The 26,622-nt window shown below is 39.4% G+C and overlaps 1 protein-coding gene across 2 annotated transcripts in view; it reads right to left on the minus strand.

Moving 5' to 3' along the window:
- Positions 1–26,622, minus strand: part of Teh1 (tipE homolog 1) — a 46,526-nt gene that overhangs the window by 5,783 nt on the left and 14,121 nt on the right. The window contains exon 3 of one of the 2 annotated variants that reach the window (XM_071716898.1): positions 2,228–12,044. The exons of the other annotated variant lie outside the window; for it this stretch is intronic. Within the exon in view, the coding sequence (XP_071572999.1) occupies positions 11,963–12,044 (82 nt within the window). The 3' untranslated portion in view covers positions 2,228–11,962. Of the gene's footprint in view, positions 1–2,227; positions 12,045–26,622 lie in introns of those variants that run through there. 2 annotated transcript variants of the gene reach the window in all.

Raw genomic sequence — 26,622 nt, forward strand, 5'->3', positions numbered from 1 at the left:
CCCCTATAGCGAGCGCGAGATCCACTTCTCGGATTATGATTTTCCTCTCTCTCTCTCTCTCTCTCGATATAATTTTTCTCGGATGTTAAGAGATCTCTCGCACGAACGTAGCTTATTAATCGTGCGCCTTAGATTTGAGCCAGAGTATTAATGATACGAATCTTTTTCACGTTCTAAGTACGAGAAAAACATCTCGCAATCAGTCGACATCGTCAGGTAGGAAATTATTTTTGCGCGTTTATATGAACCTAAGGGATATGAGAATTCTACCAGAATTTATCAGAAGTAAAATATCGTGTTATTACTGAATAGAATCTCTGACAGAAACGCATACTCATACGCATACACATACGCATACACATACGCATACACATATACATGCGGCAATCTCGTGCACACTTAACAAACGCCAATTTGCATAAAGATCGTTACGCTGGATGGCGAAGTTAAGAGTGTTCATTCAAGTCTTCACCGCGCCCAGAAACTCAATGGGCTGGTGGTACGTACACCGGGGTGTGTGCCACACCCTTGCAAATAGGCAATCGTTCGTCGAGAATGACGTAGTCCTCCGCGATTAGGTGGGATCAGGAACGGAAAAGGGTCGCGTGATAGGCGTCGATCGACGGATGGATGGAAGAAAAGGGCTGCACACGCGATCAATGGCATGGGACGGAATAAAAACAGCCCGATTATGGGAGAGATCGACCGGGGTGCCATCACTACGCCACTAACATCCGGGATTTAAACTGGCGACGTGTATGCAATTTCAAGTGCGGTCGCTATTAACGGGGACGTGAATGGAGGGCGGAGCGTTTCGCAGTCGGGGGCGATCGAAGAATTTCATTTTTAAGCGAGCCACCACGCCAAATTTGCGTGTTACGATATAATTAAGGGATAACATTGCAGATTTTATAGCGATCTCCATCATTAATCAGGGTGGAACAGCAAGAAATATGTAAAGGTAAAATTTCTAATTTCGTGATTGGCCCTAAAAGCACCGAGTTTAGGGAACTTTGCTGTAGTATTAATTAATATCGATCGTAAGAAGACGGGAAGACAGTCGATAAACGTTATTCGAGAAGTAACAGTCGGTGGAAAAAAACGTAAATACTCGTTTTATACTTTACAGAACTCCCGGGATTCGTCCTGAGAATGGAGAACACTACTGGGATCTACAATAACGCTTCCGGAAAACCAACAGTCTTTCTCCGGAAAAATTTGTGTGATACGTGCAGATTTACTGCTCGTAACATACATGATACCGGCCATGAAGACTGGCAAGAAACACGGAAGAGATAAAAGAGGCTGCGTATGTGGCTGTCATGAATAGAGATTAGGATTTTAATAGCCGTAAACAGGGCAGTACATTAAATATAAAATGAAATGTTAAAAATATTGAAACGCAAGTCTTTACAATACCAGCATGTCTAAACCAAACACGAAATGAAATTGAAATTGCATTGACTATAACAATCCTTTTAACATTTGACATTTGAATAAAATTTAAAATTACTTTTAAGCTGCTTATGTTCTTTCAATTAGGGGACCCAACTCTTTTCTGAAATTAATAACTTAGAAAAACTTTCACGGCGCGGGGATTATACTCAAATATTGAAGTGTTAAACGTATTTTCCATTTTATATAACGTCGCTTAAAAGCTTGATAAATATTTCCGAGCAACATTATTCATCCGGGGCTTTTTGACAGTTGAAGGCCTGCGGCTTACCCTTTACCCTTCCCTTTTACGAGATAAACTTTTTACATCATTCTGGAACGGCTTTTTCTTATCGTACTCGAGATTCTCGATTCAACCATTTTTATTGTTCTGTACATTAGAGGTACTCAAGAGAGCCTCGAGGAACAAAATTAAAAATTATTTACTTTGGAAACTTGCAATCAGATACACAATTATTCTGGGATAATGAATCACTCTTCAAGAGAGGAACTTCGTTTTTACGTAGATTCGCAATCTGTATGCAATGAAAGAATAATTTGAAATCAAGACAAAATGAAATTCGAGCGAAAGGTCAGTTTATAGGTAGTGCACCCTGGGGCTTCGTGCTGCCAAAGAATCCTCAAGACGTTTTACTCCTTTTCCCGGGAAAGTTTCCACAGTAGTTACGAACCTGCTGCGCGCGTCAGAAAATTTCCTAGTGGTTATGACGTAAAGAAGATGAAAGACGTGTGGAATGTCGGGCAAGAAACAGTTGCTCCTCAGAAACGGGGATAGCTTTTATAAAACCTCATATATATCACTTTTATTATTCTAGATGTAACATGTTTTGCTGCTTTTACAAAATCAGGACTTGTACATCGTACGTATATAACATTCTCGTTGCGGCGAGTAGCAACCCGTCGACGGAATTTTTCGAAGCTTCTCTGTCGAAACGCGATTGACTATGCGGCGGTTTATACGCGGCGTCGAACTATATCACATAACTGTACTCAATTTCGATACGAAAAGAAGTCCAGGAGAGCGCTCCTTTAAGCATGATGTCTAGCAATTCGGCGACCAGTTTGAGATTTAACATAAAAGGACTGCTGCAACCAACAGAACCTAAAATTTTACAAAAATTCTTCTTTTAATAATATATTTTTACTAGAAAAAATTACAAAATACTTTTAATATCTTTTTCTGTATTTATGAATGAACGTTCACATAAATAACACAGCTAGCCTATAAGAATGTAGCAATTACGGTCTTTCCTCTATCGTCTTTAAATCTTGAATAAGATATGACTCGATATATCTCATTTAGAAAATAACTTTTCTCGCGACAACCGAGAGATATATCATCATAAAATTAAGCTAAGGTAAAAAAAAAATGAAAATAAAAAATGATGGATTGACAAGTTCTGTCGATGAAAACGTACGTTTCTGATGTAATCGAAGAGCAGGTGTCCCGGCGAGAAGATTTTTCGATGGCGCGAAATATGTCGATGACACCTGTCCAATCCGCTATCTGCGGGCGAGATTTTCTGGAAAGTTTCAGCGAGAGAGGAAATGATATCTCGTCGAATGTGCGGATGATCGATGCGAGGCGGGTCACCAGAAGCATACATCGCCGGTTATTGAGCCATCTAACCGCGTTGTACGGCTATCGCCCGGGCAAACACAACGACACGCGCGCCGACGGGAAACAATATCGCGCTCTGGAAACATTAATACCGAATATTACGTTTCGTTCGATTGCAAACGGGCGTAACGAATTTTTATGAGCAGCTTTACAAATTATTTCAACGATTTAATTGAGCGTGCGCGACAGCGTTAATTTGCGAATTAACATGCGAGGAATTTTGCATTTATGTCGGTCCGCGATATTCGCTCTTTTTGCATTGCATTTAATTTGTCATATCTTGATCTCTCTATACTTTTATATGAGACATTTTATGATGTTTTTTCAAGACAGAGGATTATTTTGAACATACGCGTGAATAGATAAAGAAACGGCCCAATTATATTTTCATTAATTAATAATTTGCTGCTGCAGAAAAGGAAGATATTATAGTACTCTTAATTCCGAGATAATTACTCTCGCGGCCGAGTTTAATTATTTGAGCCATTATCAGCAGATGCGATTTGCTAACAATTTCACAAATTAGGTACTTCGATCGTTCTACGTGGAAATTCCAAGTAGAAGAGAGGCAACGGTTTGAATATTGAAAACTCGCAACAAGACAGGGTGATCCGCGAGGCTTAATGACAAAGCAGGAGAGCCTTATCGTTTCCGAGATTGTTCATTCGTCGGAATTGCCTCTGACTTCTATAATCTAGGTTAGCCTACAATTAAGGTCAGACCGACAAGGAGAGATCCGCGACGAGAAAGGACGGCTAGAACAGATTGCATTTCGCGCGAAGGACGCCATGCATTCAACCCCGATGGAGCGATTTGTACCCCGAGTCGATTTCGAAACTCGGACGCGGAACTTGCCAGACATCTGCTATTAATATGCATGTGTTTCATTAAGGATAAGTAATTGCTTCTCATTACCAGCACGGGAGTTTAGATGGTAAACCAGAAGAGACAGACGAATTCGCCTCACGATTCGGATCAATTATCTCGTATAAATTTCGTATAAATTTTACCGCACCTCCTTTTCTTCTTAAGTCTTAAAACTTTTTAATTAAGGGAATAAAAGTTCTTGCTTTGATCCCCTTATTCATTTATTATGCACGTATTAGGCGTGATTCCGGAAGGTATTACGCGCGCGTTCCTTTCGTCGTTCGTCGTTCGCCACGTGATAACCGCCAAGTGGGACCGATCGGATTGCTACCGCGCACATACGTGAACACACACCTTACAAACGTTTTCGGTAGAAATATCGATTTTCAAATATGATTCCCCGTACATATAGCCTACGCATATGTATAATAATAAAGTATCTCACAATCGATTAAACTCAACAGTATATACTATGATTAGTAGAAACGAACCCTCTGCGATTTAGACCAGCTAAATGCCAACATCGGGCGGCTATTTAACGTCCTTAATTAAGTCACGAGCGATACCATGACGCATCATCTTTTATCCGCGAGCTCCCATTCGATGAATTCGAGCCCTTTGATTAGCCTAAAGCTCGTCTAGTTTACATTTGCGCATACTTATTCGTATGTATGCGACACGAGCGCGTGTGTTGTGTACGTGTGTCGTGTACGTGTGTATGTGAATACGTGTGTGTGTGTGTGTGTGTGTGTGTGTGTGTGTGTGTGTGTGTGTGTGTGTGTGTGTGTGTGTGTGTGTGTGTGTGTGTGTGTGTGTGTGTGTGTGTGTGTGTGTGTGTGTGTGTGTGTGTGTGTGTGTGTGTGTGTGTGTGTGTGTGTGTGTGTGTGTGTGTTAATGATTCGTGTTAATTCAAAACGCTACTAATTACAAGTATAATAATTTATTAGCTCTGTAAGTTTTTTTTCCTATCACGTGGCATCCCGTCTCGGATCACGGGAGATCCGTCGACCGTGCCAAATCGAACGATCGTCGACGATTGCCTCGATCACGCGATATAACAGCATTGGCATTGGCTCGCTCCCTCTTAATTTCGTGCGGTGTCAAGACGCGCAAGCATCGCGTGTCGTGTACGAGGAAAGTAGTAGTTCTTTGTGATACCCTCACCAGCGACCTTGACGACCATCCGGGTCGCTCGCGAAGTCAACGTACAAAATCCTTAACGAAGTTTCGGCTCGTTTATTTCTTTAGACATATCTAGGACAACGGTCATTAATTCCTATGAGATGTTTTCCTTTACTCGCTCCTCTCTTTTTCCCCGGTCGTCTTTTTATTAATATTAGTATTTTTTTTTGGTTCATTAAGCTCGTGACCTTATTAATGCGGCTTTTTTTCTCGTGGCTTGTGGTCAGAGCTCTCTCCCGGCATCAATATGCAAGTTGTCTCCGAAAAGTGCCAATCAAACGTTAAAACCGATAAACGTGCTCTTGCAATCTTGCGTAGATAAGTCGGCTTGATGAAAGGCAAAATACAGTATACAGGTTTGTGTCCGAGCCGCATAAATTTTCATTTATCAGATAAGGCTGATGGCATTTTTCCGAGATAACCGGTATAACATAGGAAAATCGCCATGGTGCTCGATTCCGCTTAACGTGTACATTTATCCTTAGCGACGAAATCGCGGCTCGATTTGATTACGGGTCTTTGATTAGCCGTGCCGGTGTGTACTTTTGATTAAAGTTTTGCAAGTCTGGCAGTGCCCATATAATTAATTAAACGCACTATCTCGGGGGCACGCGCCGAGATCGTCAAACGCTCGATCCTCCCAAACGTTCGTTCTACCAAATTCCGATCGGACATCAATTAATTGAGTAGACGCGTGCCCCCAACGTCACTCTTTACCGAGTAACTAGAATCTATCTATATTTTAAGCTAGTTTTCTCCTATAGAGTGCGCGTGTTGAGAGAAAAACGACAAATAACGACAGCCGTGCGTCTCTGTTTCAGATTTTATATCCGTTATTTATATCGTCTCATTGTCTACGAGTGGCTTTTGAAACACGAATTGTTTCATTTTCGAGTGAGCGAGTGAGCGGAATTTTATAATTTTGGAAGGACGAAGAATTTCGCTTGAAATAAATGTAACCACCGAATATGGAACATAACGTAATGTAAAATAACATCGTTAAAGCTGTTTTGTAATTAGAAGTTAAACTGATATAAATGCATATTTTAATATACAGTATATCTCCATATATAATGTTAATGTTAGTATTGATATAGTGCAGGTAATATATATAATTTTATTAGAACAAAATGTAGGTCGCTATCCATTTAGTTGCGTACATCCCGCTTGTACTAATCACATCGTGATTAGCGTAATATATCCGTAACAAAAATACACGCAATTCCACGGTAGAGATTCAATCGAAATCCGCGCGAGTACCAGTCGGAGATTATCACGTGCATACGTTTTGCAGCGTACGGCTCTTTTTTTTTAATTTTTATCGCCTGTACCGTATCATGACTTGTTTATACTGTTTCACGGTTGTATTGCGTTTAAAAAAAAAAAGTACACGCCGGTACAACGGTGAGCGAGATACATTTGCATTAATGTATCGCCGCGTCGACGAGTGCAACAGATGGCACAGATTAAAAAACGAGTTATATCGATTGCTGTTCTCTTTTTCCCCTCTGTCACGCGGTCGTCCGTTCGCCGTGACGATTATTTTCTCGTGTCTCCGCGTATCGCTTTCCGCAACGTGGCCCTTAAGGGCCCATCTTCGCGTGCCATTATGCCGCCCTCGCCGATATCCCAAACGTCGTGTGACACAATCAATGCCAAGTGGAAGTGGAACGGCTTTGCAACGAAATGCGAATGCACTTCGCGATGTGTGCACGCGTTTGTGTATATATAACGCGTTCCGCCGCTGTCGTTAATTGATTTTTCTCTCTCTCTCCCTCACGCGACACAAACATCCGATTGCCCCAGATTCTCGTTCAAGATACGTGATTCGTGAAAACGAGCCATCTGGAGCGCTCGCTGCGCTGACGGTGTCTGTGATCAGATACCTTCGGAAGGGTCGCGACGGCGAAATAACGTTGTCGAAGCGCGCGGATGTGTCGGGGCGAAGCGATATGAATTGAAGCGCAGTGCTGTCGCTTCGCGATTGACAAATAATTAAGGGTGATTAATAATTAAGCTGCCGCGCGGGATAAGCCAATGAAAAATAAAAAGCAAAATATAATTTACTCGTTTCTGCGCGTAATTATTTTCATCTACGCATTTTGTTCTTTTCAAAATTGTAAGAAAAATACTGCAATTAAAAAGTGCTTGGATATTATATTTTAGCGAACACAACACGAACATTAACGGAGTTTTTTTTAATAATTAAAATTTTTTTCGCTCTGCTAATCCGTTTAATGGCTTGACCGATCAGCAGCAAAAGGCAGAAGAAGAAAACGAGTTGGCCCTTGCGATCCTTGAAAGTCTCAAACAATAGACTGTTCGTATATAGCTTCTTTCTATATATCTCCAAATCCGTATACAATAAAGAGTAGAAGATTCATATCAATCGCGTGGAATATTTTGCAGCGGTTGGATTGGAGCTTCGCCGATGTAGATTTTCTAATTATAATTTTCATGCGGATTCAGTGATGAAATCTCTTTCGATTGCACGGTTTCTTTAAAATGACTAAATTATTGTTCAGACGTGAGTTTAACGAATAACTATTTTCAAATATTTTAACGAAAGCTTAATTTTCGATCGAAAATTTTGTTACGTTGATCGCTGCGGTATTTATACTATCTAGTGTGCGACAACGTAATGCAGCGTTCGATCTTCCGGTTCCGCATAATTTCACCGTGCACGCCGCATGCCTGTCGACAACTTGTGTCATAAATTTTGCATTCCGCCGATAATTAAGCACAGACACTGCATGACTCAGCCAGAAATCTGAAATAGAGTCTGACAACTGATATTACAGCGTGACACGCGTCATAAGGAAGTTAATAATATTTCTAGTTCGACACAAACTTTTCTTTAAAAATTAGCAAGCTGTATAAAAATAAAAATGACTAATATTGCATTGTTATGCCGCTTTTACAAGGCTACGCGATTCGTATAGAAATTCGTATCACGAATTAAAAGTATGGTATTATAGTGGAAAGCCATCCGATCGGAGAACACGGAACATACGCAAATTATTTTTTTACTTGAGAGATCATATCACACCTGGCTACGTATTCGTGCAAATTCCATGCGAACTCGTAAGCGCAAATCGCGTTGCATGCCGCGGCGAATTTCAGTGGCTCCAAAAACCGCTTGCCTCGTAAGCAGAAAGAAGCACGCGAGCGTATACCCACGAAACTTCGCGTATAAATGTCAGTGGAGGTAGAAAAAAAAGGAATGAAAGCCACAGTGCGGCACGAGCGCTCGATTATCATTCCGAAATATATTCGAGACGCTTTCGCTTAGCGTAACGCGAATAATTCTGTTATCTGCGCTTAAATTGCCCGCAATTTGTGCTTAGGTTTTCAACGGAGAGCAGTCTCCAAAGAAGAAAGTGGAATCACTCTGCATATGAATCGTAAGCATCATTGGATCGATCGGATCGTAATTGAAAGTCAATCATCTGTAAATGCTCATAAATTGTTGAATAACTCGATATATTGTCAGCGTTAAACTGAAAAGATTTAAAGATAATAAATTAATAAAAAAAAAAAAAAAGAATTATGTCGTTGTGCGAGTAAAATTGCGAAATAAATCGTTTTCCCAGGAGTCATGAGGATGCAGGGCAATATTAATCGCGCGTATAGGACGTTCCAAAATAATTAAATTTGATAATGGAAATTTCATCCGCTCTCTACGGACACTTGATAATTTATTAACAAGCAAAACCCGCGCGTTGCGCTTGATTTCGCTGGTTAAAATTTACCAATAAAATTCGGGCGAACGAATAATTACTCGCCGAAAAGCAGAAACGTATTCGACGCGGTAATAAATGCCGCAGATCTTGCTTCAAGTTGGACGTTGATATGGATATTTCAGCGAGATGAATGCGTTTTCCGCGAAAGCGTACAATGTAATACTTAACTCGGGTGCGAGATGCATCTGCTACCCCATCGTACATTAATCACCGTCGACCCAAGCGCGCGCGGCGCGCTCCTGCCTCCATTAGGTGACTCCACGTACAAATGAACTGCCTCCGAGTGTGCAGTAGACGCTACTAGCTACCCGAGAAATTGATATCGTTTATCGAGAGCCAATTCGGCCGTGGGAAACGGAAGGCATATCTATAAAGCCCAATATTCGCGCGCGGAAGTCGCACGGGCGCTTACTTTTTTTTTTTTCGGAGAGAGGCGGGCAATAAATACGAGAACGCAATTTGCATCGAAATCTGACAATGGCCGCAGCAAATTCGTCGCTGTTAATATTCCACAGACCGCGTAGCCGTAATATCTAACTACGCGCGCGTGTCCTTCGTGAATTGTCGCTCTCACCGCCACTTGTTTCATTAACGGTGTCTCGCGCATGAATTTACATATAAATTAAGAGCACGGGACCTCGGAAAGTTTCCGAGCTCTCTCGTGAAAAATGCAGTTGTCGTGCAGTTTCTTTGCGTGAGTGTCAGCGAGACGCTTCTCCTGACGCGATTCAAGATCAAAGTTCACGTGCGATAGAAAAATATCGAACCGCTGCATAACGCGTTATCGATCCTGTCCGCAGGTTCTCAACGTTCATCGAACTCAGTTTCCAAAGCGCAAAGCGAAACGCACGGTGGAAAATATTCGCGAATTGTAGGTCGGGTTACAGAAAATTTAATATCGCACAATAATGAAATGTAGTAAAAAGTCGATGTCTTTGATAGCTTCGGTCAATTCTATTAGTTTTTTTTTTTACTTCTGTATCTTTTCAACTTGATACATCGAGAAAACGAATACAGTTAGGATGCCTATCTCGCCTCTGCGATTCTCTGAACTCGAGATTCCTCGCCCCCCTCCCTCTATCTCTCCCTTTCTCATTTCGACGTTTTCTCAAGAATAACGACTTTCTAGTGGCAGTAAAATAAATTGGCTGTCGCGAGGCCTACAGTCGTGCCTGTCGATTTCGCAGATAGATTTAAGATAAATCCATTTATTTCCTGGCCGACGAACGAAGATCTTTCGAGAAATCTGTTTCTCATGCGTGAAAAAGAAAGAAATTTACGTTGTTCGTATAGAACTGCAGAAGTTAACGAAAAAAAGAATAAAATATCTTTCTTTAGATAAAGAATGTGTGTAACATCTGTTTGTTACATGAAAGAGAATTAATTATATAATGGAATTTAAAACGATCTAATTAAATATAATTTTAGAGAAATATAATTTTAGAGAATATAATTTTTTATTATCAAAGAGACCTGTACAATATATTACTTCGTGCAATATGACATTGCACGAAGTAATATAAAATCAATAGAATTAAATAAAATATAAAAATTCAAATGGAGAATATAGAAGTAAACAGAAATAAAGAGAAGATAGTATCGTTCATGCGACATTATTTATTATATTCTGTGATTTTATTAAAGCGTAAGTACTCGGTTTTTAGTATGCCCGATATTTTCCTGGCTAATCGTGACCGCGATACCGAAATTCGGAAGGGCTCGCACGTGATCCTCGGCTAATTTTGCGAACGTAGACTTTTCCAACCACGTGCGGAACCAATTGGGACGCATTCACCTCGCCATACTACGTGGCAGGAAACTTTCAATAAACGTGTGAATGTGCGGCTGGTTGTACAATCAGTATACGTTACGTTTACTGATATATTATACGTATTCGGCATTTCCGCAATTTCGTATGTAACAGGAGCGTAATTTTATTTGCGGCAACGCATGAATTCTTATTTGCCGAAAATATTTGAGGAGCATTAATACGCTTTATCGTTTCGCGAATTTCGTTGATGTTTGCACTTAATCCCCGAGCAGACTGGCAAATATTGATTACTGAATTCAAATTCTGTACCTATGTAGCACGCCGAGAGAATTCAAAGCGCGCGGTATCATCAAACGAAACTAATTAATGCGCACGTAGGCCAATAGTGATATTGTTTACGGTACAAAGATGAGAAATTATAGAGTATTATATTTTAAAGGGACACGGTTTTCTTCTTCCCTTTTTAAATTAACTGGGCAGTTGATTATCGTATCGTAGCACTGTTCGAGTTTCCACTTGTTAACGAAGTATAGAGCGTATCTTATACTGTCTTGTCGTATTCAATATATAAAAAGAAAGAAAATATCCGAGAGAGACTCGTATACTCCTCTCTACTGCATAAGAAGGCATCTTTCACGATCTGGTCACGCAAAAGAATATTTCCAGAACATTATCAATAGTTACAAAAAGTCATTCAACACGTGATTCCGTAATATAGGTATATAACAACGTAGATTTTTGTGTTTATTCTCGTGTTTAGTCTGTACACGATAACCAATTTGTACGTACCTTTCTTTCGATCGCGCGCAATACGCCCCACGCGCACGACGTTTCTCGTCTTGTGCGCGCTTTTTATAATCGCATCAATCACACCGCTCAATTACCAGCTCGTGCAGTTGACGACAATTACTAGCTGCGAACCGCCAATTTGTACCAATTAACCACGCAGTAACCGAGTAACCATTGTGGTAACATCGCAGTAACCGATGTAGCGACTGCCGCAGGGCCCCTCTACTCTTTATAGTCGGCGGGCGAGTCCTCGAGAGGATCGAAGGATCATTTCCTTGTTCCTGCGTCTGTGTGTTCGTGTGTGTTCGTGTGTGTGCATGCGTGTTTACGAATGCGTGTAAACGCGAATGTTCCGTTTGTACACGTGTGGTGGTGGTGGTGGTGCCGAGTGGGGACGGTCGGAATGAAATGCTGCCGGAAAACATGCGGAATTCAACGAGCGATTCAAGGACGGTCGAGGGCGGGAAGAGTGAACGAGGCCTAGAAGTCGGATTGCGACGTGGCCAGGGCACTCTCGGCCGTCTCCTCGCGTCGTCATAAGGGCCTCGTCACCTCGCCACACTCGCAATGCGTCGGGTGTCCACGACGGTCCACGCGGTTGCTGATTGAGTGGTCGCTGTAACAGAAAGAGCGAGTAAAATGATTAACACGACGAAAAAGAGTCGGAACAGATTTAATAGATGTCATTAAGATCACGAGAAGCCTCTTACATCGTCTTTGCAAATATAAAAATGAAGATTGAAAGAGTCCTCGTTTAGATTATAATAGTATAATGGTTATATAAAATGATTAATATTGCAATATATTGAATTTCTTTTATCATATTAATTAAAATTAGTATTAGTAATTAGCTGTGCGCAAGTGATCAAGAAAAAAGAGAGGTGAAGAAGTGAAGAAGTGAATAAAGTTTCTCCGACAGGCAAGCATCGATCAAGACATAAGTATAGATAGATATAATGTAATTAAGTTATATGGGTATATTAGACATCGTTTCTCTTATAGAGAATCTTTCTGTTTTACTCTCTTAATAAAACAGAAGGTATCGGAGGAAATTTTCCATTAAATTATGGAGAAAGCCGTGTAGCTGTTTTTTTCGAACAAGAAGCAGCGAGTTTAATAAGCTCTATTAAAACAGTTTAATGTCCGCGGATTGCAAGTTGATGAAATTGCAAAATCCATTTAAGTTATATTGAATTTACGGTATATGCCAAGTGCATATAATTTATCTCGATGTTAACCCTTTAGGATGGAAAACTTCTATTGCGTCAGGTACGGCTTCCTTATTAAGGCACTTCGTTAAATCAGTTGAGATGAGATTCTTAGAAATGCAATTTGTTGTAATGTGTAACGTCGGCGCTTCCTATTTTCTGCTTACCGTAATAAATTTACGTAGCGAAATACCTCTCATCTCTCTAGAAGCGAGGAGAATGGTAAAGAAGCTGTTTCTCTCTTTCTTTTATATTTTAACAATATTTTTTCTTCAGTATTTATATTTATGTGTTTTTTTTTTCTTTTGAATAATAAATGCATTAATTTAGAGCGCGAAGATTAATGAAAGACTTTTAATTTGAAATTCTGCTCTCAACAGTTTTCTACCTTCCCGCTTTAATAATGTAGTTTCAAAAATCGACGAAAGGGACGCGCAACGTAATGAAACGATTGAAAACAATAAAATACACGGCGTGGAATCCTCGATTGCGCAACGACGAGCTCGCTGTTATAACGAGTGAATAATCGAGTCGTTCCGCCTCGCCGTTTATACTGTGTATATACGCGGAACGATGGAATGATTTCGCAATGTGAAAGATTCTTTCATTCGTTAAAGGAAAAATGCATTTCAGTGACTTCAGAAATATACACTGTCGAGATGAAGGCTATGATAATTGGAATGAATAAAATTGCTATCATTTTTAAGTCTTACGCCGAAAATTTGTAAACCGCTGCCGTTTGCAGTCCCTTTACGTCTGCGTGGGCTTTGCGATTATGCGATTAAATGCAACTCATATGAATGCGTATGAATCAGATGTGACGTCAACGAAGCGATATATGCCGACAATATTCGCGCGCGACGGCTTGCGAGTGTTATGCAACAATTATGCCATTCGACATTTGTTCTGTTAGAAGTATGTTGATTGCCAAGTGACATTTTTTAATCTTGCAATGATGATTAAAAAGAACTTCGCCATTATTATTTTTGTTCTAGAAATAGTGAGATAAAACAGAATGGATCAACAAATATAATGAAACGCTAAATTACTACTTATCTATATGAAATTCCTAGATAGAATTACTTTTTAGTATTATTGCAAAATATTCTCGTTGAGTATTCCATTCTTTCTTTTCTTGAATATGCTATCATAAAACGTAATAACTCTTTTATGATGACCGTATATATCACTGGCACGTACCTAGCCAAAATGATTAAAATGCTACAACGAAGGGCTGAGGAATGAAAGCGCTGCGCGCTGCGATGTATTGTGATGCCTTATCCTTTTACGACTTCATTGAATTTTTGCCACAATGTGGCTCGCTACATGAGAATTGTTACATTTTGATTCGCTTTGAGGTTTTCTCTTTTTGGTATATCCTATTGCTGCCTCTAGTCTACGGAAACCACTTCAACCCGAATTCCGCGGATTGCCTCTTTTGATTATGTACCGTAAAGAATAGAGGATAGCTAAATCTTGGTTACAAAAGGTTCCATTGTTGAATTGAGGACCGCCGACGTTCGCTCGTGCGCTAACACTCAGGCTGAAGCTTAAGAATATTGCATATTCATGCGGGCTTTCCTCGCACAATAGAATGACACCGTCATCATAAAAAATACCGGACACCTTACAATTAGAATTAAGTTGACGGCTTAGGGGATAAAGCGTTTCTCAATTAGTTTAAAGAGAGTCTCGACGTTGCTTTAAAAGATTATTTAAACATAAATAATTATAATTGATAAACATAAATAATTTATTGTAAAGATGTTTAAATGTAAGTAAAATTAATTAAATAGAAACGCTGTAAATAAATTAATCAAACAAAATCGACTTTTCCTTAATAAAAAATTAATCGGATATCTCTTATTTTTTTTATAATTTCTTAATCTTTTATATTATAAATTTAATAATATTAAATTATTAAATTTATAATATCAATATTAAATCAATATCAATATTAAATTATTTAATAATATTAAAGAGATATCCGATTAATTTTTTATTAAGGAAAAGTCGGTTTGAAATTTTTAGAAATACGTTGTTATAATCGGAGCAGTTTGACTTAAAATATCTCGCAGAGTAAAAATAGCAATGATAAAAAGCAATAAAGCACAGGAAAAGCGTAAAATAATTCTTGCGAAAGATTAAAACTATCCACGGCAATATAGACCTGACGTAAAGGGTTTATAAGAGAAATAACGAAGATTAGCACGTCGAGTTGGCGGAAAAGCTGACCGGGATGACAGGGATGGTAGGAGGCGGGATAGCAAATCGCCGTGGGTGATGAGGAAAAAAAAAGAATTCTAAATGCGATATCACCATGACCTACATCGTCCCGCTGAAAAAGAGCGGTGAATACTGAGTATACTATTGTCAGGCGCAGTAGTTGTAGACCGATGGTATCGGACAACGTCGCTCACGCAGTGGTTACTACTCAATAATGGCCCGACAACGCTTAAGTTAGATTGCGTGCCGATCGCGATCCGGCGAGTAGTGAGCAGGAATTTTTTTAATTATTTACTATTCCGTCACTTTTTCCAAACTGTTCACGTCACTTGTCGATTCACGTAACTATATCGTTCGTTTGGCGTAGCTCTCCCCATTAGTTTTACTTCGCGGTGTATTACTTATAGTAATAATAATTCAAGCTTGGAGCGCGCGTAAATAAATGAAGAAAAATAGACGGAAATAAATGAAGAAAAATAGAAGAGCGAAAACTAAGTACAAATACGATTGTAACGATTTATTTGACGGTGTAATAAATGAAAAAGTAAGCGGATTCCAGAGACTTTTGAATTAAACATTAAAACGGGGAAAATAAGAAAGCCGGATAGACGTGATATCCAACTGCGATAGTCTAAATCGTTCTATGACGTGATGTCATATCAGTAGGAAATCGATAGTAAGTGAAGTACTTGTTACATTTACGAGCGTGCAACAACGGGACTTCGATAAGATCGTCATAAAGTTCATCGCAGGCTTTAGCGCCTTATTAATTCAAACTTTCATTGTAACCAATAAAGTTACCAGTCCCCTGTGAGACCAGAAGTGATTTCTACCGTCATGCTTAAACGTTACGCGTTCAAAGTTTAAAGCAGTACAAATTGAGCGAGACAATTCGATAAACTGGTTATGAATTAATTTCCTGTTCTATTTTTCTCATGTTCCATTCAATTTATTTTCGATATTTTACGAAGGTTATAATTTCCAGATGAAAATTATCGAGAGACAGAGTGGTTACAATATAAAATAAATCGATAATAATTATTTGAATGTGTATTATTATTTTACATAAAATATATATCGTATCGTCAGTCGTATAATAAAATTTTTGCTTCAAAATTTATTTAAATTCCACCTTTTCTCTTACAACTCTTCAAGTCTCTTAATATAAAATATATTTAAAATTAAATCTCGTGTTCTCAAATTCGTTCTTCCTCAGAACAAAGCTATTCACATTTCAAAATTTTTTTCGCTTTTATTGGATAGTCGCGATATTTGATGTAAAACGAACTTTCAAATACATAGAAGCTGTAGATATAAGCGTCGTCCACTTTTCACTTTGGCGTTAAAATTTCTTCGGAAAGTAATGCCGCTTGGCCCGCAGGGCTGCATTTTAGATGCAGTTAACTCGATTCTCTCTCTCTCTCTCTCTTTTGCGCGCGCGCGCCCGCCATCAGCATACGCGAACGCGACCATGACCAACGAGTGTGACCTTTTCAGAATGTCAATGAATGTTACAAGCCGTTGCGTGACAGCTGAAGAGACGACGGATACGCGCCCTTAGCCACGCGCGCGCAACTCCCGCGGGACGCAAAGTTATGATTACGAGCGTCCGCGATATGCCCGTGGGACATAAATTTTAGGGCCGCGCTTCGGCTGACATGCACGATTGAAGTTCGAAATTTGAGCCGCTGACTGCATGGCGCGGCGTTTAATAAGGGCTTCGCCGTCAGCGATCAGCAGGGGACTGACGCGGGTATAACCTGGAGTTGACAAGGTCGAGGACGACGTTTTGCTCGAAATACGACGACATTATACGTGCTCGCTTTTAGGCAAACTAATTCTTAACCGACGTTACCGGGAGAACGGGAGTTGAGATAATTGTGCCGTTGGGTGGCACAGTGGTATTACTCAGCGGCAAGTCATACATATTACAGAGAGAGAGAGCGTATTGTTCAATCATTTACCTTGATCTTTACTAAATAGTGCCGCAATGCAAAGTAACTGAATTTTAATAAGCCCTTTACAAACTTCTCTCTATTTCTTAAAGTAAGATTTAGATATATCGTTTAGATATAGTGTACTTAATTAATCGAGATTAACGTTTTGTTGTACTTCTCTGAGTAAACCGTTTGAAAAATTTTAATCTAAAGAGAAAATATATGACGGATATTAAATGGAAATCTAAGTAAGCACGTTTTTATACACCGCTTCGTTGTTATCGTTACTAATAATCCTCGACCTGCAAGCTCGTACGAACCGCCGCTTTAGGCTATAAATATGGATTCCATTAGATTAAGCGACCGCCTTTTCAGAGCCTTTGCCAAAAATCCAATAGATTAAGATAAGCTGGATACATAGTTTAGATCGCCATACCCCGCAGTACAGTTTATAATTTTGCCCGATATAATTTAATCGACGAGTTAAATTGCAGTATTCATAGCAGCGTTAAATTGTAATCAATGCAATAACAAATGTTGCAGTTACGGTTTGACGTGCGCATATTATTTAAACCATGTATCATTTATTGTAATTTAATAATGCATAATTTAGTAATTCATACGTCATTATTTATTACAATTTGACAAACAATCGCGATTGTATCAAACGGGAATGTACTGACGACCTTCGTAAATGTAATCATGGCAATCGAGGCACGCATCTGATAATCAAGGGAGTTCGGTGTAAAGCTTTCAGCCCCGACGTAAATTCGTTAGTGTCACGCTAACCAGAGCACGCACGAACGCGTACATACATATATACGGTGTTCAGAAACACACGAAATTCGTGAGAACAGGAACGTTAAATCGCGTTATTGTCACCGCATTATTTACCGATAACGGAAGAATGACGCATGTAAAGGAAATTTTTACGAAAGCATGTAATGATGATCTAATTACTGTTTTATTGGTGATATTTATCGCATATCTTTATTTCTTTATACTCGCAATCCTTTTATAGAAGCTCGTCTTTAATTTCTTATCTTGAATTTTATTGCAAATGCCTTTTTTTATATTAAAGCGCGAGTATATTCCTATATCCTTTAAATTTTGACTCGACGGTTTCATACTCGTTTATTTTATATGCAAAACTATTTTTTACAAGCGGTAAAATACCGTGTATATACTTGGATCAAGTTTGATCACATAAATCGGCAGAAGGGCTCGAGATTTATTACGCATAATCAGAGCTAAAAATAATCCTAACGGCGTCGTGTGCCTTACTCATGTCTCGTTTCGATCCATCTTCGCACGTGACACCGTCCGCCGGTGTCAACTTCGTACTCAAAGAATTATGACGACGGATACTCGGAATCGCGTTGCAATATAGCCCGGCCTGTTTTATTCCGCGTGCGTGGGACGTCGCTGACAGCGATCTTTAAGATGTGCTACCTATTTTTTTACACGGACCACTCGTAATCGTAAATATTCAACGGACCCGCAAGTACGTATACCGCTGCCTACGCAAAAGCTTTACCGCCTACCATAATGCGACCTTTTCTTACTACATGCAAAATTACGCTAATGCAATATCATAAAAGGCGCTCCCGGGCACTTTCTTCCATCTCGTTGAGAAGGTAAAATTACGAGGAAAGCCAACGCCAGAAATTCAATATACTTAACTTTTAAACCCGCAAAAGGATATGCCAACCAGTGCCAACAGTTATCTTCTTTTTTTTATAGTGCTATTTTGAAGACATATTTGGAGTATCAAAATCAAGACTGAGACGACAAGTCACTTCGCCGCGTCTTTCGCGGAAATAGTAAGGGCGCAGTTCAAATGATAAAAATGCGACGTGTCTCATGTACAAATAGAGGGACAATGGGCACATTTCTACGTTTCAATTGTCAACTCAACCATGATATCGCATATAGTAACGCGACATTCGTTCAAGTGAATGCCGAAGTGGCTTTTGACACATCTGGATGCAGAAGAGCGATAACAAATGTACGAAGGAACCGAGAATTCTTTGCGCGCATTCTCCGAAATCACGTACAAAGTCGTCGTATCTATTCACCACCGTTCGAAGGCGTGGCTTCAAATTTTCAAAGGAAGTAATCTCGAGTAAACCTGAACAGAATTTTGATGTTTGTCCGTTGTCGAGAACAGACGGTGAGTTTTTTTGGCCTAAAAATAATCATTTGTGCAAACTTTTAGCGTATAACTGAACAAAAAGATATTTTATAGTCATTACAGAATCTACCATACAATCTTAAAAAATGTTACTTAATTTTAAGAAATTGATAATAAGTGGTTCTGTAAAAAATTTATTTTACGAGAACAAAATGGCAGTAGTTTATGATTATATTTTCTTCCTCTCCTTTTTCCTAAGATTAATTTTTTTAAAATACCGCTATTTAACGTATATATCGATTATTATCAAGTCTGTTAAATAATTGCAGTATTTTGTACGTATCAAAAATTGAACTTTAGAAATTGATTTTATAAAAATTATGCATTTGTTGTTCTCTATTATTAGAACACAAGCTGAGAAAGTACTGAATTATTTGCGGAGCTCTCTTGTTACCAACGGGGACGGGAAAGCTTAAGCTTCATTAGTCTCCGAATAGATTCGTCGCTGTCGCAGCATAAATAGGATCGACTCCAAATCCGTTCAGGAAAGGTTCCCGAAGCTTAACGTAATGTGCTGGAAAGATTGCGCGCGGTCAATGCCAGCCTTGTCGTATATATGTTGGAAAATGGCTGGACATGGTGGAAGCGACACGACGGTCGATGATGCCGTGTGCTTATGTCCTGAAAAAAAGTTAGAGGTGAAAGTTCCTCTCTCCCTCTCTCTCTCTCTCGATATATTAATACTCTTCGGAAAAAAACTGGGGCAATCCCTGGCACCACCGGATATTTCTTTGACAGATTGTCCGCGGAGATTTCACAAAATTGATAACAGACCCTCCGAAATGTCTTTCAGCGGCAGATTCAATTTAGATTTATGTGTTGCCCGCGGTACATAATACAGTCACATGTTATTATGCTTCTTCTCTACTTTTAAAAGCTTACGGGATTACCTATTTTATTCTAAGCACGTATGTCGGTCTCTGTAAGCTCACTTCTTGCAAAATTTATTTTTATACTTTATTTTTATACACTAATTAAGTATTAGAACGTTACTGTATTTTGCCGAATGTAACGATCGTGTGGAAGGTAGGATTAACTTCGGGGAAAGCTGTCGATTATTAATTGTTTTTCGTGAACGCGAGATCAAAAATTAATCGTTCATTGAAAAATTCATCGTGAATTAATCGATTGCATCAGCTGCCAGGTTATCAGTTTAACACGCGATTAAAACATTGCGAGCGACGTTGCGCTAATCGGTGAGATATTTTGCATAAACCGCCGTATCGACGGCGCTCTAGAACAAATTTTATAAAGCAACATGAAATTATGCAAATATAAAACTTCGCTCGTGCGAGAACTTAAATTTTGCCGAGAGCGATTTTTGAAAAGACATCAAATAATATTACAAGCACCAGTTAACAGAATGCAAATGAAAATTAGTAAAGCTAGAGGATATAGGAATGAAAAGATCTCTTAATAATATTTTATTAATTATTTTAATTATATTTTAAAATTTTAATAGCATTCTTTAGATAGAGATAAAGTGAACGTTCACATTTATGTAAAATTGCGCTCGTGTAATTATCATTTTCAATTCATAAATGTAGTTTCTGCCGCGCACGCAAAAAGAGTGCGCGGCACATTCTATAGTCTCATATTTTCGCGAACACGTTCGCAGTAAAAAAAAAAGGACCTACGTGGCGTAACGTTGACATTTTAATGTCGAGTGTAAACTTTAAGATTTGCACGTTAATTAACTTTAGCACAGCATCGCCACGAGCCTTTTCGCAGCGGCCGCCGAGCTAATCACATTTCCAATTATTCGCGATGGAAAAATTGTGTGCCGTTCCGTTCTTCAGGTACTCGTAACCGAATCGCCACGCTTTGTTCTGGACGGATGTTGGCCGTTACGAAATTCAGGTTAACCGCTGATATAGAACAACACCGCCGAAGCATTCACGTGCAGAATCCCGCGAATCCCTGACCTATATCCCTTAAAACATCGTATCGCCATTACGTGAGCCGCCTCTCGCTCGCGTTCTTCACACACGAACATAACATGTATAAATATATATATATGTATATATTTGCGGATATATGTTGATATGAATTTTTTTCATGTTTGGTGTGGGGAGCTCGCCCCCGAAGTTTGTCTCCTTATTTTAGTTACACTCTGTGTGTGTGTGCATATGTGTATATATATATGTGTGTGTGTATATATACACAGGGTGTAACTAAAATAAGGAGACAAACTTCGGGGGCGAGCTTCCCACACCAAATATGAAAAAAGTTCATATCAACATATATCCGCAAACCCACATATATATATATATACATATATACACGTACATGGGATCACATATATGTGATCACGTAATGTCGTTTTACGGCGTCCTCCTCGAGATAGGGAGTGACCGTGGAAATCACAGCAAGTGCTCTTATTCGTAAAGGGAGCCTGTTTCCTTTACGGATAAGCCACTTCCGCGACGGAAGCCCGTTTCTCTCGACGCGCGACGGCGTTGGAACCCGATAAAATTTCGGTCCGGGAAACTTGCCCGTGCCATCAGCATGCGAAAAAGGTCGCAAAGAAACGTAAGCTTATTTTACGAGTTATTGTTTAAACGGACATTAAGAGATTCCTATCAGGAAAGTACACTCGAGGTAGGAGAAAATATTCCGCGCGTGCTCTGTATAAATATAATTGACTTCCTTACATTTTCTGATAACATCATTTTCTTAGAAAACTACTATTTCGCGAATGCTATGACGGGTTTAAACGCGGTGTATAACGTGTGAGTTATAACAGAACTGAGGTGCGCTCTTATCATCATCAAATAATATAGAATAATAAATGTTATAAAAATATTTTTGTAAGACGGCGCGACACTTTTCCCGCAATGTCAGGTTCGAAGCTATAACTTGTTTAATTTAAATGCAGACTTTTGAATTACAATCAATATGACAAACACATTAATACATTATTTTCTTTGAGATATTTGTTAACATATTTGTTTTTTTTTACAGTGTTTTTCAACCGTTTCAGCAGCTCCTTTAGCTTCTTTAAGGCTTCTTCAAAGATTACCATGTGAAATTAGAAGCGAACTTGTTGTTACACCGATTTAACGAGATTTCCTTGAAACGAACTCCCTCGGAAAGCTCGCGACAAAATTTTCCGCGAGAATTCCGCCACAATTCTACTGAGAATCGCACGTACCCTATGTGGACTCATGTTCGAGAATGACAGCGAGAATATATGCACATCATGGCGGCTATATCGTGATTACGTAATGGAATAGAAGTTTCCCAAGTAAGTTCTAAGTCGTTTAGTTTCAGACTCAGTTTAGTTTACCACGAATGCAGAAGTGGTTACAAGACGAGCCTGTGCGGGAGGAACTTTGGATCCGATTATAGAGTTTTGAAGCCCCGATTTCCGCGTATCGGTTGTATCCCGCGCATTAGGAGGGCAGTCCTGCGCAAGTTAATTACTTATTACGTATCTTCAGATATGAGCACCGATGCGTAACAACGTGTGTACGATATACGTTGACTTAATGCGAGAGTGGGTATACAAAGGTCGCCACTCTCGGGTTTATATCCATGTCATCCTCAAAGGGGCGATTTACAGCGTGTGTAGCTTTATACTTTATAGCATATTTATGAAATAATTGGATGTGCATATCCAATCGTTCTGTTGTTGACCCATCTCTCTTATGGAATAAAACAATCCGGAGCAATCGCGTACATTAATAATAGAATTGCACTTGGGATAAAATTTGCAGCTGTTTTTTCAATTTTTAACCGTCTTAATAGTTTGTGCTAATTGTCTCGGAAAAGTTTAACTTGTTGCAATAAAAGTTTAATTAGCTGAAGCTCTGTAATCTTCCGTGTTAAATAATAAAATATCCGTTGGAGCTCGTTCTATAAATCTATAAAATAGCTGAATGTGGACAAAGTGCAAAATTACAAACAAAAATGTAAAAGTCTCGCTATATGAGATGTCTAATACGGAAAAAGCGGGATACAAGAAGTATCTTTTATAATTCTCTGTTAAATAGCATAAACTGCAATTCTAAAGTACGATTTGTTTCGACAAGATTCAATCTTTATTTTAATGAAGTTGTATCATAAGATTTAAATTTATTTTTGTATAAAAAAAAACATTGCGATCCCCATTTTATAAATGAGCAAAGCACTCTATATTGACCCGACTTAAGAGCGGAAAAAGCTGAAGGCAATTATATTTTCGTAAAAGTGGCTCATGAGCGATCTCGGAAATATACAGCAAGAAGTTGGCGATCAAATGAAGCTGATTCCGAGTTGGAGTGCGTCCAGGAACTTTTAGCTAATAACAATCGATGGCGAGAGAGACGACGCGACGTTCGGTTGCTGATTCAAGTTTATCTCGCCGACGAGATCAATCCTCCATCCTGGGAGCACACTCGACCTCCGTTAAATTCTCGCCTTTTGTCGGACGTCACCGCTGCGCGACGTGAAACAGTTGTTATCTCACGTTCGACGAGACAGAATAATCGTTGGATATTCTGGCGGGTAGGACCGTGAGAATCTTACAACTCCGATTACAACTGGTGGAACATAAGTTGAAGAGTGTCTATGAGCGAAGAAGGTCTTTCTTGAAATTTCACGCGGAATTAATTAAAGTCGGACGATACCACGGACGTGTTATTACGCGGGCGCATGAAAGTTCCCTCGGCGAACTTTATCGATTTCGTCATAACTTTATTTACCTTATCAAAGACTCGTTCAGCTTTCATTGCCATGGCGATACATCACTGCGCGGAAATCGATTCGCATGCTCGCGCGCGGCGATACACCGCCAATGCTATTTGCGGTAAATTTTAAAGTGTACTAGCTCGGATTCGATGGAAATAATTAAACGCATCGGAAAACTCGCGATAGGGAGAATTAATTATAATTTAAAGCCGAGCGGTTTCGACGCTTTCGAGCTTTGCACGTCTATATTTTATAATCTATATGATGGAAATTTAATATTACTTTTATAAAAGCATCGTGTAAAAATTAATTACCGCGCCGCGCAATATCGTTCGCGCGCGCACAAGCGTTCTGTAATTAAATTAGGAGAAAAATTACGGAACGTTATTAATTTGTAATAACGCAGCCCGCCTTAATTCGACGAATTGGAATACTTAATGAAAGTCTACCAGCTGGCTGCTAATGGAAACGCTATGGCGAGTAATTTTCGCGATAGATCCCTCACAGACGAGGGCTGTTTCGATCGTATTATTTGCGATTCGCGTATCGAACAGCTTATGGTTGCTTAGCTTCCGCGATGGGACTATGCACGGCGCGCTGTATTTCGCGACGCTCGCCGCGTTGTAGCTTATCGCGTCACAAACGTAAGCTCCAAGCTCTTGAATTAACCAACAACCGGAAAAATCGAAGGTGCGTACACGGTCCTCTATGTCAATGGAAAGTAACAGTTGGAAAGTATTTCCGGCAGGCGACCTCCGCGTGAGTGAATCACGCTTCTGATCGAAGTTTACGCGGGTATAAATACACGTGTGCAAGCTTATACGAACGAGACCGCTAACTTTTACTTGCGCAAACGTTTTTCCGAGTTGCGGCTGGGAACAACAAGCCGAACTACGGCTCGTAAGCGTAGTCGAGTCGTTTTCCGCAAAGAGTTCGTCCAAATGAAAGAGAAAATATGCGAGTACAATTTTACTTTTTATTCTGCGAACGAAATTAAAGAGAGATAAATGTGATAATTAAATTGATTAATTTTTTTTTAAATCGATTATTGAGCACTTATAATACCGAACGTATCGATGTCGAGGATCGCAATGCGAATCGTAGTGTCACTAAATTAATTCGCAATGACCTGCGATGGACGTTAATAAACGAGCCTTTAGATCCGGGCCAAATCAGCGTGCTGTCAGTGTCGCTGTTCATTCAAACCTGGTCGGTGTGGTATTCGGAAGATGATATGAACTCGAGTTTCAGTCAGTCGCTTTTAAGCACTAATTTGCCGCGGATGTCAGCCCGAACCGCCGGAATACTTGCCTCGCATATAATTTCGCCGTTACGAAGATGAGAGAGACGGTGCACACGATAATATATCGGGGAATTTAATATAAACGTGTGCGTGTGCAATTCGACAGAGTGGTATGTGAGCTTCGAGGAGCGACGCAATTCGTGAAATGACACCAGCGTATATCAGGTATCAAGTTATATCAAACACGGCACGGAAGAGCAATTAAAATAAAATACAATCAAATATAGATTTATATACGCTTTATAATATTCTAAATAAATACGTACTTGTTTATTTATTAAAATAATGTTAAAGTGATTTAATATCTATGTAAGAAACAAATTAATATCGCTTTTGACGCAATAACAATTTTATTGTTACGTAAAATACTTTCAATAAAATTTTGCACGGCTAATTGCGATTATGTAACATCGATGTAATGTCGCTTGCAGATTCCCAACAATTATTCTCAATTATCTGCGTTTGTCGAGTAAAACGTTTCGAGCGAAAAACGATATGATGTTCCACACCGGCGAGTGCGGCGTACTGTCGGAAACGCGATCAAAAATTAATAGCGCGAGGCGCAGTGCCAACGACGGCGAAATCATTGATGATCCGATGGAAACTAGTTTCCAGTTTAGCCTGAGGCAGTCACAAGAATTTCCCGAAGTTCTGAACTGTTCTTCATTCTCTTTGAACTTTTATATCTATTCCAGATTAAAGAAATTTCAATAATTAAGGACAATCGAATTAGCATATTAAACGCAGCAAAGTTGTATCTCCTTCTACATCTAAAATTGCATATGTTCATATACGGTGTAGGAGAAGAAATCGGAAGAAGAAAAATCTCGAGACATCGAGATGTGTGCTTTAAGAAAAATAGAAAATTTTTATACGATGGTGTTATATAGCACGTAATTACATCACCGAAACGCATATGAAATTGATTAATTGAACCTTTGAAAGATGGATGAGATATTTTATTCAAATGTAATTTTTCTCGATAAAATTATCTCGCTGTTATCATTAAAAAAAAATTTTTTCATCCATATAGACGCTCGTACTTCTGTCACAGTCATATATTTTTAGAGACATCGAAATATCTGAACTAAAATGCATCTATATATGATTCTTTCAGTATTTTCACTAGAAAAAGGTCACAGGATACCTTTTCCGAAAATTGATAGTGAGTACTCGGAGATCCGCTATCAAATATTTTCAGTTTCTCCACTCCTCCTCATAATTTAATATCATAATCCGTTTCGCCGCGCCCGAGGGATAAATTGGCATCGAGGACAAAACTGGAATATAGTGTATTCTAAAGCGCTTTCGGTTTTTTTTAAATCAAATAAAAGGCTCGCTCTTCTTTAAATCCCGCGGCGTCAAATCGACGTAAAGCCGTCCCATCTGGCACACACACAACTCGTACTGTTCCAGCCGTAAAAACAAACCAAGAAATTTAATTTCACCGCGGCTTAAGCGGCGCGGCGATTCGCTTGGAAAACGTTGGTGAATTTTACCTCGATTTTACTATGACCGCAGCATCGGTTTGCGTCGCGGGCGGGGTCGGGAGCGGAGAAATAATATCAGAATTTTAGTTTAATTAACCGAATTTAGGTATTTATTTAGCGATACTAAATTCTCCTCATTAGCCGGTAACTGGACCCTCATTTCCT

The sequence above is a fragment of the Temnothorax nylanderi genome, unplaced genomic scaffold (assembly GCF_030848795.1).
Source record: "Temnothorax nylanderi isolate EJ_2023f unplaced genomic scaffold, tnyl_v1.0 TNYL_tig0195_pilon, whole genome shotgun sequence".
NCBI classification, from domain to species: Eukaryota; Metazoa; Arthropoda; class Insecta; order Hymenoptera; family Formicidae; genus Temnothorax; species Temnothorax nylanderi.